The 15,488-nt window shown below is 44.1% G+C and overlaps 1 protein-coding gene across 5 annotated transcripts in view; it reads right to left on the minus strand.

Annotated features, from left to right (window-relative positions):
* The window catches only part of atad1 (ATPase family AAA domain containing 1), a 40,368-nt gene that overhangs the window by 18,427 nt on the left and 6,453 nt on the right, over positions 1–15,488 (minus strand). For all 5 annotated transcript variants that reach the window (XM_033034363.1, XM_033034365.1, XM_033034366.1 and 2 more), the window contains exons 2-4: positions 13,277–13,455; positions 3,322–3,420; positions 603–723 (exon numbers count right to left, since the gene is read on the minus strand). In XM_033034363.1, the coding sequence (XP_032890254.1) occupies positions 603–723; positions 3,322–3,420; positions 13,277–13,450 (394 nt within the window). In that variant the 5' untranslated portion in view covers positions 13,451–13,455. The remainder of the gene's footprint in view (positions 1–602; positions 724–3,321; positions 3,421–13,276; positions 13,456–15,488) is intronic.

Below are 15,488 nucleotides of genomic sequence, written 5' to 3' on the forward strand. Positions count from 1 at the left end.
ATTAAAATTGAATCTGAATCTGAACAAATAACACCCAATAACCAAAGGATCGGGCCGTCAAGTCTACTACATCATTCAATCATTCTACACCATTCAATCATGGTGGATCTATTTTTCCCCTTCAACCCCATTCTCCTGCCTTCTCCCCACAATCCCTGATACCCGTACTAATCACCAATCTGTCGACCTCAGCGTTAAAAATATCCATTGACTCGGCCTCCACAGCCGTCTGCGGCAATGAATTCCACGGATTCACCACCCTCTGACTAGAGAAATTCCTTCTCATCTCCTTTGTGAAGTTTGGTCCTTTTATTCTGAGGCTATGGCCTCTGGTCCAAGACTCTCCCACTAATGGAAACATCCTCTCCACATTCACTCTATCCAGGCCTCTCACTATTCAGTAAGTTTCATTGAGGTCCTCCATTATCCTAAACTCCAGCGAGTACAGGCCCAGTGCCATCAATTGTTGACCTAATCATTCCTGGGATCAATCCCGTAAACCCCCTCTGGATCCTCTCTAAAGCCAGCACATCCTTCCTCAGATATGAGGCTCACAAGATATGTTTCAACCCCTGCACCATCTACCCCCTCCGACTGTTTACCTTTTGGAGGCTGCAACAGCCTGGAACCTTCAAACAAGTGCCGTTTCTGAATTGGTAATATGACGGTGTCTTTGAGTTCTGCAATCACATCATCCAAGCCAGCAACGTCATCCCATGTAACCTGTTGAAAGCAGGCAGATGAAGGCGTATTAACCAGGTAATGCGTGAACAGAGCCTGAATACTGCAACAACCAGGTTCAGGAATAGCTACTTCCCCACAGCTATTAAACCTGGCTCGGACAAAACTCTGATTATTGGTGGTCCATTATCTGCTATTTGCATTTTATCAGTTTATTTGTTTATGTGTGTATATATTTATATTGTGGTATATGGACACACTGATCTGTTTTTGTAGTGAATGCCTACTATGTTCTGTGTGCTAAGCAAAGCAAGAATTTCATTGTCCTATCAGGGACACATGACAATAAACTCACTTGAACTTGAAATGCTATCTTTATGATTTGTTAATTTTTTTTGTAATGTTTGAAACAAAACCATCCAGTGAAAACAGTATATGAAATGCATATTCATGTGGATTAAAAACTGGCTTCGTAGAAAACAGAGGGTTGTGGTGGAATGGTGTTTGTGATCAGTGGAGTTCCACAAGGACCTTTTGATGGGACCTCTGTTGTAAGTACAGTACATATATGCAACGAATTGGATGTCAAATGTTGAGGTTTGGTTAATAAATTTGCAGACAAAGTATACTGTGGGATATAGATCAGCTACAGAACTGGGCAGAGAAATGGTGTCAAAGGTTTCGGGGGAGAAGGCACGAGAGTGGGGTTGAGTGGGAAAAACAGATCAGCCTTGATCGAATGGTGGAGCAGACTCAATGGGTCGAATGGCCTAATTCTCTGTATTCTTCTTCTTGTTGCGTACGGCGTGCACAGCCTAAAGTTGTAGGACAACTTGTTCCGTTTGATCTTATTTGATTGTGCACACCAGGTTGATTGCATTCGTCAAAACAGGGCGGACCATGTGAAGGTTGCATTCTCCCATCCCCTTCTCTGTGTTATGGTTATGTAATAAAAAGGAACTGCAGATGCTGGTTTATACCAAGCATTAACAGAAAATGCTAATTATAGCAGGTCAGGCAGCAGCTCTGGAGAAAATGGGCAGATAATGTTTTGGTTTGGGATCCTTCTTCAAACTGTCTGAAGAAGGATCACGACCGGAAATGTCATGTTCATTTTCTCCAAAAAATACTGCCTGGCCTGCTAAGATATTTTGTGTCTAGCTTTGTTATGATCTTATAATCTTCCACCACTGGTTGACCAAACCTGGTGAAGCCTATAATGGCTTGATCCTTTAATGAAAACATTCAAATTGCGAGCTTAAAAAAGTGTTGGAAAGAACTGCAGATGCTGGTTTAAAACGAAGATAGACAAAAAATGCTGGTGTAACTCAGCGGGTCAGGCAGCATCTCTGGAGAAAAGGAATAGGTGACGTTTCGCGTCGAGACCCTTCAGGGTCCGAAATGTCACCCGTTCCTTTTCTCCAGAGATGCTGTCTGACCCGCTGAGTTACTGGAGCTTTTTGTGTCTATCTTCAGCTTAAGAAAAGTGCAGGTTGCTTTATGAGAAGCCCACTATATTGCAATTGCAACATTGCACAGTTAATACAATCATTACCATCTCTACACCAACCAGTCCAAGAACAATTATACAGCTGTACCATTTCTTATCTCTAGTTTACCTCTCCCCTGACTCTCAATCTGAGGAAGGGTCTTGACCCGAAATGTCGCCTATTCCTTTTCTGGGCCATTCTTGGGAAAGCGAACCAAAGTGTCACACACGTGACCAGATGTCATTACGTAAAGTAATACGTTAAAAAATTCTTGTAAGAGATTAATCTTATTTATTGCTATTTACCTATCTACAGAACTATAATTTAAAAAAAAATAAATGCACAGAGTTTGTAAGATAATAAATACTGAGTTAGGATTAAATTGCTTCCGTGTGCGGCCACACACGTGACCAGTCATATTTGACCTCTGATCCTAAACAAATATTGTCAGCATAACATAAACATTTCATTTTATAAACTTAAAAATATATATATACAATACACAACAATATACCTGTAATGCTTTCAGAATTAGAAGAGATGTATTCCACAATTTTTCATATTTTTGGTCACACACGTGGCTAAGAATGGCCCTTCTCCAGAGAATCTTTACAAGAATGATGCCAAGAATGAGTAGGTTAACCTATGATGAGCGTTTGTCGGCCTGTACTCGCTGGAGTTTAGAAGAATGAGGGGGGACCTCATTGAAACATACAGAATAATGAAAGGCTCGGATAGAGTGGATGTGGAGAGGATGTTTTCACTCGTGGGAGAGTTTAGGACCAGATGTCATAGCCTCAGAATTAAAGGACATTCTTTTAGGAAGGAGATGAGGAGACAGTTCTTTAGTCAGAGGGTGGTGAATCTGTGTAATTATTTGCCTCCGAAGGCTGTGCAGGCTAAGTCAGTGGATATTTTTAAGGCAGAGATGGATACATTCATGATTAGTACGGGGGTCAGATGTTACGGGGAGAAGGCAGAAGATTGGAGTTAGGAGGGAGAGATAGATCAGCCACGATTGAATGGCAGATTAGACATGATGAGCCGAATGGCCTAATTAGACTCCAATCACATGACCTTACGCTGCCTGACCCACTGAGTTCCTTCAACATTTTGTGCCGACCTTAAGTATAATTGAAGCGTGCCGTACCTGCATATTCAGTGGGTCCACAAGGTGTGCTGCAATACTCATCTCGTATTCGGTTAGCTTAACGTTCTTCACACCGATCTGCTTCATTAGCCTCTCTGCCTGGAAGTCAATAATCAATCCAAATTGTAACAGAAAGCAAGCTCAGCCTCATGATCACATTGGCATGTTGATCTATTCATACATTGACAATATTAAATAGCAAGAATTGAACTCTCAGTTCATAAGCTATAAGAGCAGAATTAGGCCATTCGGCCCATCTAGTCCACTTTGCCATTCAATCATGGCTGATCTATCTTTTCGTCTCAACCCTATTCTCTTGCCTTCTCCCCATAAGCCCTGACACCTGTTCAAGTGAAAATGTTTCTTTGCGTCTAACTCCAAAGCACACATTTATTTCTCCTCAATGAATAAAAGCAAGGCAATAAATTAGAATAAATATTACCTTAAAACTACAAAGAAAAGTTGGTGGATGGAAGCTGATGCTGGTTTACAAAACAAAAGATACAAAGTGCTAGACAAACTCAACAAAATCAGGCAGCACCTCTGGGAGAACATGGATGGTCACACCCAAGGTGAAGGCAGGAAGGATATAGATGGCCACCAGGGAAGGGGAAGGGAGTGAGCGGAGAGTACAAGAATCCTCAGTGGCCATAGATAGACACAAAATGCTGGAATAACTCAGGCAGCATCTCTGGAGAGAAGGAATGAGTGACCCTTCTTTAGACTGATGTCAGGGGGGAGGGGGAGGGGATAGATAGATAAGGAAGTGTAAGGTGTGAAAACAGGGCAAAGGGACCGGAGATCAAGGACAATGTAGAATAGATCATTGTTAGCTGGGAGAAGGTAACAACAAAGCTAACAGAGATAAAATGTAGTCGCAGACAATAAGACTGGTCGTACAAATGGGAAGGGGGAGGGATGGAGAGAAAGGGAAAGCAAGGGTTACTTGAAGTTAGAGAAACCAATGTTCATACCTCTGGAGAGTAAGCTGCCCAAGCGAAATATGAGGTGCTGTTCCTCCAATTTGCACTGGGCCACACTCTGACATTCCTCAGTGGCCATTCTGCTCAAAGACCAAGTATACCCTTATGGATGCTGTCGCAAGTTGGGTGGGGGGGGGGGGAAAGATGACTGTTCAGAGGAGAACAGTAGCAGCAGAACAAAGCCTGTCTCTGAGGCACGGCAGGGTAGGGGGAGGTCAGACAGAGGGATGATGAGAGGTGACCGGTCGATTTAAGAGGCAGACAGGAGCAAAGATCCTATAGCTCGCTATAGGATCTTTGGACAGGAGATTCCATGACAGCAAACCGGACTCCAGGATATTCCAGTGTTCATTCCGACGGAACTGCGATCGCTATTTCTGAAAATGTTGTACGACACACATTGGAATTGTGCGAATTAAGGCGCTCGCCCGCATGCATGCATGTGTGGTGGCCAAACATCGAGACCGATTTAGCCAACCATGGCAAGGACTGCACACCATGTGCCGAAACAGCGCCGAATCCGCCGGAAGAGACCTCTACATGGCTCGTCCCCGACCAACCATGGCAGCGAATCCACATAGATTTTGCCGGACCGTTCCAGGAGGCCTTGTGGCTGGTCGTCATGGACGCCCATTCGAAATGGCCACATGTTATTCCAAATGAATAAGTATCCAACCACCGAAACAACCACTTCTGCTCTCTACGATTTGTTCGCCATTTGGGGATTGCCCTTAACAATCGTAAACGACAATGGACCCCAATTTGCCTCGCAAATGTTCGGTAACTGGTGCAAACAACACTCAATCGTGCATCTGACATCAGCACCTTTTCATCCACCCTCAAATGGTGAGGCAGAGCGGCTCGTCGGCGTTTTCAAGCAGGCCATGAAATGTGCTGTAAGAATCGAAACGATTGCGTGATTTCTAACAGCAATATCGAACCGCCCCAAACTGCACTACCGGTCGAACTCCAGTGTCCAGACGTCAAGTGCGCTCTCCCCTATCAATTTTGAACCCGACCCGTAACTCTTATAAAGCGTGCACTCAGCCAACAAAATCAAACAAGTCCAAATTCGACATTGGCAACTGCCACGCCCCAAGGAAAGCAAATGGTGCGCTGGCAGGATCATGGCTCACATTGGAACCAAAATGTACACCGTCCAAGGCCAAGACGGACAATGCAAACGGCATGATGACCAATTAAGAAGCCGCGTTCCTCCAGCGAAGACTGCGCAGGACCTGACCAAAACCAAGCAGTCGGACACCCCGGTGCTGAATCATGTGGATCCTGGAGTACCTGACTTTGACGAAGTTCCGCCAGATGAACTCCCCGCCGATCTTCCTGTGGTCCTTCGTCGATCGGCATGTTGCAATCGTGGTACTCCCCCAAAGCAACTCATTCAGGAATAGAGACGTTCAAACTGGAAAGGGGGAGTGTGATGTTTGGTGGACGGTGCGGGGTGGGAGGACACGTTGCTCCTCCCGTGCAGCATGTGGCGCTGCACAGGACAAAGGGAGATGTCTTGTATATAGTTTATCCTGTTGGCAGACAGTATGCGGATAGCCATTGTGTCTTGCTGCCAGCATTGAGTGAAACATTAAAGACTTGTAAACTAAAGACTCTCACGTTTTGTGCAGACCTAGAAAACGAACACAAAATTTATCCTCATAATTATATCAGATTGTACTTTCCTCATGTGTAAATACAAAATAAGCTACAATTAGCTACTTCAGTCTATTGCTAATTGAATTGGCTGAGGGTGTGGTTGGTGACACTAATTATGGAGTTGCTGCGGCCTTAATGCATGGGAGTATATCAGGATAACATCTATAAAAATATGTGAAGGCTTGTACCCGATAGATCATGATTTCATGGCAGTTTTCTAAAGTAGTAAAATCTACTGTTTTAAATGGAAAATAAACACTTAACAATTGCCTATTCATTGGGTGCTCTGGTTTCTTCTACACTCCAAAGAAGTACAGGTCTGTAAGTTAATTGGCTTCGGCAAAAAATTGGTAAACTGCCCCTAGTGTATAGGATACTGCTAGTGTACGGGATCGCTGGTCGGTGCGGACTCGGTGGGCTAAAGGGCCTGTTTCCGCGCTGTATCTATAAACTGAACTCATTAAATATGAGACAGACCGAGCAGCATAACGATATTGAAATGCAACTAAAGCAAAATTCTGCAATCCCCATTTTTGAGAACCAGATCATAAGATCATGAGATAGGGGTAGAATTAGGCCATTCGGCACATCATGTCCACGCCATTCAATCATCTATCTCTCCCTCCTAACCTCATTCTCCTGCCTTTTTTCCCCACCCAGTTTTATTCCACCAGGGAGGTCTTACCTTCCACTACCTGCAACCTCCGGCAATCACCTTCAACTAGCATCGCAACCGGCTTCGACTAAAAAATGACCGATTATTAAAATGGCAACCTATTTTTAGTCGTGGCCGGTTTTGAATTTTTTGAAATGAACATATAAGAATCAAAAACCACTTTCGACCATTAGGGAGACTGACAAAAACCTCCGGGAACCGCACAGAAACCTTGGTGGGGCGCAAAGTCTCCAGAGGTTGCCGTTCAGGTTTCCTAAGTGGGACAGGGGCATTACACTCCAACCTCTCTCCACTGCCTCTGCTCCAAGGTTTGAATATCAAAGCTTTTTTCTTTCATAAGCCTCGTCCACAGCCTCCTCCCAGGGGACCGTCAGCTCAATGATGAAAACACGCCGAGAGAAGTTGGACCAGAGAACGAGGTCTGATCAGTATTAAACAGCAAATATAAATCTCCAATGCTGAACTACTCTGAATAAATGGACCTTGGCTATGTTTGAACTACCTTGTTTTGCACAAAATGGTCGTCACATAACCCAACACCACAGCATCAAACATCATCAAAATTACTCGATCCTATTACCAAATAGAGAGTGATCTGTCCTACCATCCACCTCATTTTCAGACTCCATTTTCTCCAGAGATGCTGCCTGACCCATTGAGTTACTCCAGCACTTTGTGTCTACCCATTTACTCAGAGTAATTCAGCACTGGAAATATATGCTGTTTAATACTAAATCAATTGGTTTATCATTGTGCTAAGTTTTCTTCATCAGTATTGTTATGGGTTCAGATGCCATTCGAAGACTTGTGCACCTACCTAGAGGGACACTCCAATACAATACTGAGGAGGTGCTACATTTTTCAAAGCGCTGTCTTTTGGAGGAAAGAAGAAACCAAGATGTTGTCTGCTACTTCAGATAGATGTAAATAAAACACCACAACATTATCGAGGCAACAATTGAGCTCACCCTGATTTCCAGGCCAATGCTTATTTCCCAATAACAATCTGTAACACAGATTATCCAATCACTTACTTTGGCGGTATTTGTAGTACCTTATTTTGCACAAATTGGCTGTCACATAACCCAACATAACAGCATCAAACACCCCTCAAAATTACTTAATCCTATCGATACGAGAGACAGTCCTGACCTACCATCTACCGCATTGGAAACCTTCCGACTATCTCTAATCGGACTTTATCTTGCACTAAATATTATTCCCTTCATTCTGTCTGTGCACTGTTGGACGGCTTGATTGTAATCATCAGAATCAGAATCACACTTTATTCGCCAAGTATGTTTTGCAACATACGAGGAATTTAGTATGTTGCAAAACATAAGAAATTCCTGTATTGCCTTTTGGCCGACTGGATAGCACACAACAAAAAATCTTTTCACCTCACTTCGCTACACGTGACAATAATATACCAAACTAATTGACTAAACTTCCCCCTCGTCACAAATGACATGAAGTTGAACGCTTCTCAGAAAATCCCTTTGACATTATATTTTACTCATTCCACAGATATAAAGTCAAGGCACTCTCCCCCTCTCTCTCCATCTCCAAATACTAAAGGCCATAGAGTGATACAGCATGGAAACAGACCCTTCGGCCCAATTTGCCCACACTGGCCAACATGTCCCAGCTACACTGTTCCCACCTGCCCGCTTTTGGCCCGTATCCCTCCAAACCTGTCCTATTCATGTGCCTGTCTAACTCCAGAGATGCTGCCTGTCCCGCTGAGTTACTCCAGCATTTTGTGGTTTTATGTTATCCTCCTACAGCACAAGTATGTATAAGTAGATTAGATACTACTTTGGCATTGGGCTTGGCTTTCTTGGTTGAGCACTTATCCTGGTGTTATAGCACATAGCTTGTATGATTTAACAGTAATCACAACTCACGTTCTGGTTACCCCATTACAGGAAGGATGTGGAGGCTTTGGAAAAGATGCCTGTCCAAAGAATCCTTTGGAAATGATTTACCAGAATGATGCCTGGATTAGAGGATATTAGCTACAGGGTTGGACAAACTTGGGATTGTTTTCTCTGCAACGCCGGAGTTAAAGGGAGACCTGATAGCAGTATATAAAATGATGAGATGCAGAGATAGGGTGGGCAGTCATAATCTTTTACCCAGGATGGAAATGTCAAATACTAGAGGGCATAAGTGAAAGGTGAGAGGGGCAAAGTTTAATAGAGATATGCAGGGCAAGTTTTTTTTTTTACACACGAGTGGCGAGTGCTTGGAAGGCGTTGCTAGGGATGGTGATAGAGGCAGATATGATAGTGGCATTTGAAACACTTTTGGATGGGCACATGCATGTGCAGGGAGTGGAGAGATATGGATTATATGCAGGCAGATAAGCGTTGGCTTTAGCATTGCGTTTGGCAAAGACATTGCGGGTAAAGGGCATGTACTTGTGCTGTACCATTCTATAATCCATACACAAAACTGAATTGAAAATTGTTCAGAGCAGAGATTCAAGCTTTAAAAAAAATCACCATTATTTTGTATAGGAAATTACAAAGACACATCTGGAAGAAGGTAACTCACTGTTGATTGTAAATGTGATGTAGCACTCGGCAATTGGCCATAATTGGATGATCAGCCATGATCATATTGATTGGTGGTGCAGACTCGAAGGGCCGAATGGCCTACTCCTGCACCTATTTTCTATGTTTCTATAACATGTAAAACAGAAGAACGTACTGATTCACTGCAAAATTAGTTGGCATCTTGAAGCCTTCAAGTGGTTAGGATTTAATTTTTTATATATATAATTTTTTATATATATATATGAAAGATGATGCTGTTTTAAACCAAAGATAGACACAAACAGCCGAAGTAACATAGAAACATAGAAAATAGGTGCAGGAATAGGCCATTCGGCCCTTCGAGCCTGCACCGCCATTCAATATGATCATGGCTGATCATCCAACTCAGTATCCCGTACCTGCCTTCTCGCCATACCCCCTGATCCCTTTAGCCACAAGGGCCACATCTAACTCCTTCTTAAATATTGCCAATGAACTGGCCTAACTACCTTCTGTGGCAGAGAGTTCCAGAGATTCACCACTCTCTGTGTGAAAAAAGTTTTTCTCATCTCGGTCCTAAAGGATTTCCCCTCTATCCTTAAGCTGTGACCCCTTGTCCTGGACTTCCCCAACATCGGGAACAATCTTCCTGTATCTAGCCTGTCCAACCCCTTAAGAATTTTGTAAGTTTCTATAAGATCTCCCCTAACTCACATCGCAGCGGCCTCTGCAGTCCGTCTGTCGTTTTTGTTTTTTTTGTCTCGTTTGTATGTAGTTTTAATTTTTTTTAAACTGGGTATGTGTGTGGGGGTCGGGGGGTGCGGAAACTTTTTTAAATCTTTCCCCTGCACGGAGAACCCGACCTTTTCTCTGTCGGGTCTCCGTTGTCGTTGGGGCCGAGCACCGTGGAGCGGCCTCCAACCGGAACGACCTGGGGCTCCAGTCGCAGAGCTGCGGACTTACCCACCATCGTGGAGCTGGCCGAGTTCGGAGCAGTGGTGACGCGCTGCTGCGGCCCGACCCAGGAGATTCGGGGGCTCCAGCCACCGGCCCGGTGGACGGTGACACCGGGAGCCCGCGGGTCCCTGCTGGGTGACCGCTTTTCGAGGCTTCCGCAACGGCGACTTCTCCCGCCCGAGTTGCGGGGTTGAAGACGACCTGGAGCGGGGGCCTTACATCGCCCGGCGCGGCTTTAAATGGCCGCGGGACTTGTTAGTGCACGCCGGGGACTCCAACACCAAGACCCAGAGCGCGGCCTTGCATCACCCGGCGCGGCTTTATAATTGCCGCGGGACTTATTTACCATCGCCCGCCGGGGGCTTTGACTCTGACATCGGGAGAACGAGGAGTGCAGGGGAGAGATAAGACTTTGCCTTCCATCACAGTGAGGGGGAGATTCACTGTGATGGATGTTCGTGTAAATTGTGTTGTGTCTTGGTTCTTCTTGTTTGTATGACTGCAGAAACCAAATTTCGTTTGAACCTCTGGGTTCAAATGACAACAAATAAATTGTATTGTATTGTATTGTAACTCAGCGGGACGGACAGCATCTCTGGAGGGGAGGAATGGGTGATGTTTCTGGTAGAGACTCTTACACCGCTTTACACAAGATATGTCGATTTCGATATCTTGGATTAGTTACACTTTACTTTACTTTGGCATTTTGAAATACAGTACGGAAACAGGCCCTTCGGCCCATCCAGTCCACTAACACTATCCTACACACTAGGGACATTTTACAATTTTACCGGCTATTTAACCTGCCAACCTGGAGAAAAGGAAAAGACGACGTTTCAGGTTGATACCCTTCTTCAGACTGAAGTCAGAGGAAAGGGAGAGTTCCCTCTCAATCCGAAACATCACTTATTCCTTTTCTCCAGAGATGCTGCCTGACCCGCCGAGTTACTCCAGCATTTTGTGTCTAGTTTCAGTGTAAACCAGCATCTGCAGTTCCTTTCTACCCATTTAACCTAAAGACCTGTATGTCTTTGAAGTGCGGGAGGAAACCGCAGCACCAGGAGAAAACTGACGCAGTCACAGGGAGAACGTACAGACTCTGTACAGATAACATGGGAAGTCCGGATCGAACCAGGATTTCTGGTGCTGTAAGGCAGCAACCATGCCACCCGTGATGCCCATTTTGTTCTGTGTATGTTATAGATCTTTTTTTAAGAAAGCATAGGTTCACCGACTTAAATATCCTGTATAGTACCACAAATGAACAAAAAAAACTTGGTTTGTCAATTAATTTTAATCTAGAGATATGAGTACTTTAAGATACATCCCAGTCTTTGGTGAAAGGAAGTATCTGATCTCAATCTCATTTATTTATCTGCTGCCTGCTAACCAGTGAGCAAAATACGAGATCTCAAATCAATACCGTACGAATGTAAATAAGCAGTAATGTACAGAGTCCCCATCCTCCTATTCCTGGCCTGCTTGTACCAACTAAAACCTGTCAATGCCTGAAAATTGCAGTTTGTCCTTTTCAACATTTAATGAAGAAATAAAATCTTGTGTGGGACAAATGCTTTGTGACTTTGAGATTTTGGTCATTTGGTGTCAACTACCCACTTTAAATAGCTTCGCCTACATTTCTCAACCATATTATTGTGTCAGTTTCTCGTAATTAGATGGCTTTGTCGTGCAGGTTTATGAATAGCTCACCCTCATTTGTGTTCTTCATTTTAATGTACAAAATATATTCAGCAACTGGCAACTTCAAGGACATCCAACAAATGACACAAATATTTCAACTCACCAGCAGATAAATAAATACAGCATCAGTGGAGGATGTGGATAGGTGACATTTCGGCTAGGGACCCTTCTTAGGTCGAAACGTTGCCCATCTATGTCCTCTGTAGGTGTTACCGACCCATTGAGGTCCTCCAGCACTTTGTGCTTTGCTCAAGATTCCAGCATTCCACAGTTCCTTGTATCTCCAAGTATTTCAACTGTTGTGTATGCTCATAAGTTATAGGAGCAAGGTGAGGCCATTCAAGGCCATTCTGAAGAAGGGTTTTGGCCTGAAACGTTGCCTATTTCCTTCGCTCCATAGATGCTGCTGCTCCCGCTGAGTTTCTCCAGCACTTTTGTCTACCTTAGGCCATTCAATCATGGCTGATCTATCCTCTAAACCCCTTCTCCCCATAAACCCCGACACCCTCACTAATCAAGAATCTGTCAGTCTCCACCTTAAAAATATCCATTGACTTGGCCCCCACAGCCTTCTGTGGCAATGAACTCCACAGATTCACCGCCCTCTGACTAAAGAAATTCCTCCTCATCTCCTTTCCAAAGGTACTTCCTTTTATTCGGAGGCTAGGGCCTTTGGTCCTTGCATCTCCCACTAGTAGAAACATCCTCTCCACATCCTCTAACCAGGCCTTTCATGAACATTCTGTTCATGTACGTAATATACATCTTACAGCTGACAATACCACATCCTGCAGATTATAAATTACTGTTGAAAAGATTGAACTGTAAAAATATTGAAAAGACTAGGCTTGTATTCACTGGAGTTTAGAAGGATGAGGGGTTATCTTATAGAAACATATAAAATTATAAAAGGACTGGACAAGCTAGATGCAGGAAAAATGTTCCCAATGTTGGGCGAGTCCAGAACCAGGGGCCACAGTCTTAGAATTAAAGGGGAGACCACTTAAGACTGAGGTAAGAAAAAACGTTTTCACCCAGAGAGTTGTGAATTTGTGGAATTCCCTGACAGAGGGCAGTGGAGGCCAAATCACTGGATTATATTTAAGAGAGAGTTAGATGGAGCTCTAGGGGCTAGTGGAATCAAGGGATATGGGGAGAGGCAGGCACGGGTTATTGATTGGGGACGATCTGCCATGATCCCAATGAATGGAGGTGCTGGCTTGAAGGGCCAAATGGCCTCCTCCTGCACCTATTTTCTATGTACAAAATGAGAAAAGGCGAAAAATATTCTAAACCAATTTCATTTTCATAGAATTGTACATTAATGTATATCAATGTATATAGATGTATGTTAATTGTGAAAAAGCTCCTTTTGGCACACTCAACCATGTTGCCCGTGGTCTGTGCGTGTTATAAATTGAAACAAAACCAACCTGTTTCTGTGCTTCCACTTTCTGTTTTCTTGTGGGATCAATGGCATCTACCATCCATTTGATGGTGTAGTAAGTCACGGCACCAAATATTGTCAGGCGAAAGATTAAGCCAACGATTTCATTCCGTGACAGGGGTCGGGCCAAAGACTCCGTTGGGATATCTTTTAAGACCATCTTTGCTGCAAGATAAATGATGGAGAGGGGGGTAAGAAAACATACAACGTTACGGTCAATTTTCCAGCTATTAGAGTCATAGCGCTGCACTGCTTAGCGATAGGACATTCTGCTTAACTTGCCCATGCCAACCATGCCTACTAGAATTTAGTTTAGAGATACAGCGCGGAAACAGGCCCTTCAGCCCACCGAGTCTGCACTAACCAGCCATTCCCGCACACTAACACTATCCTACACACACTGCGGACAATTTACACTTGTACCAAGCCAATTAACCTACAATCCTGTACGTCTTTGGAGTGTAGGAGGAAACTGAAGATCTTGGAGAAAACCCACGCAGGTCACAGGGAGAACGTACAAACTCCGTACAGACAGCACCCGTAGTCGGTATCGAACCCGGGTCTCTGGTGCTGCAAGATCTGCAAGGCAGCAACTCTACCGCTGTGCCACCGTGCCGCCCAATACTCTAATCCTAGTTATTCACATTCGGCCTGTTTTAGTTTAGTTTATTGTCGCATGAACGAGGTACAATGAAACGCTTTTTTGTGCGAACTATCAAGTCAGTCGAAAGCTTATAATTGATTACAATCAACTCAACCACAGTATGCAGACACAGGATAAAGAGATAAAATCCAGCAGAGTCCGATTAAAAATAGTCCAAGGGTTTCCAATGAGGTAGATGGTAGGTCAGGACCGTTCTCTAGATGGTGATAGGATGGTTCAGTTGTTCTTCTGCTAGCTTATTGCACATAACCACCACCCACTGTGGGAACAATGTACCCCTCAGATCTCCTTTAAACTCCTCTCCCTTGCGTCCTTTAGTTTTAGACTCCCTACCAAAGAAAAGAAAAAAAAGACTGACTACCTACCTTATCTATGCCCTCTCGTATAATTTTATAACCTTCTGTAAGGTCACCCCTCAGCCTTCAATGTTCCAGTGAGAATAAATGCAGCCTATTCAATATCTCCTTATACGTGGAGCCCTCCATTCCAAGCAACATCCAGGTGAATCTCTTCTGCACTCTCTCTTTCCCACTATTGCTATCATGTCCTTTCCGTACAGTGGCGACCAGAACACAATACTTCAAATGCAGCCTAATCAATGTTTTATCCAGCTGCAAGAAGACATCACAATCGTGATTCTCAGATCTTCAAACATGTTCATAAGTTATAGGTGTAGAATTAGGTCATTCGGCCCATCGAGTCTACTCCGCCATTCAATCATGGCTGACTCCTGATCCCATTTTCCTGCCTTCTCCCCATAACCCTTTGACACCCACTCTAATCAAGAATTTGTCTATCTCTGCCTTAAAAATATCCACTGACTTGGCCTCCACAGCCCTCTGTGGCAATGAGTCCCACAGATTAACTACCCTCTGACTAAAGAAGTTCCTCCTCACCTCATTTCTAAAGGAGCGCCCTTTAATTCTGAGGCTATGTCCTTTCATTATTCTGTAACTTTCAATGACGATTCCCCTCAACTTTCCAAACTCCAGCGAGTAGAGGCCCAGCGCTGCCATCATATGCTAACCCGCTCATTGCTGGAATCATTCCTGTAAACCTCCTCTGGACCTTCTCCAGAACCAGCACATCCTTTTTCAGATATGGGGCCCAAATTTGTACTCGAAATGCGGCCTGACCAGCGCCTTATAGAGCATCAGCACTACATCTGTTTTTGTATCCCAGTCCTCTTGATATAACTGCTAGCATTGAATTTGCCTTCCTTACTGTCGAACTTCAGCCTATGAAGGCAAGCCTACCAAATGCCTTCTTCAATAATCCTACCCAACTGTGTCACCATTTTCAAAAGATTATTAACATGCACCCCAAGATCCCTCTGTAGATCGACACTTTCAACTTTAAAAATACAGCGCGGAAACAGGCCCTTTGGCCCACCGAATCCGCGCCGACCAGCAATCACCCCGTACACCAGCACTATCCTACACACTAGGGACAATTTATAATATTACTGAAGCCAATTAACCTACAAACCTGTAAGTCTTTGGAATGTGGGAGAAAACCGGAGCAATAGGAGAAA

The sequence above is a fragment of the Amblyraja radiata genome, chromosome 15 (genome assembly GCF_010909765.2).
Source record: "Amblyraja radiata isolate CabotCenter1 chromosome 15, sAmbRad1.1.pri, whole genome shotgun sequence".
NCBI lineage: Eukaryota > Metazoa > Chordata > Chondrichthyes > Rajiformes > Rajidae > Amblyraja > Amblyraja radiata.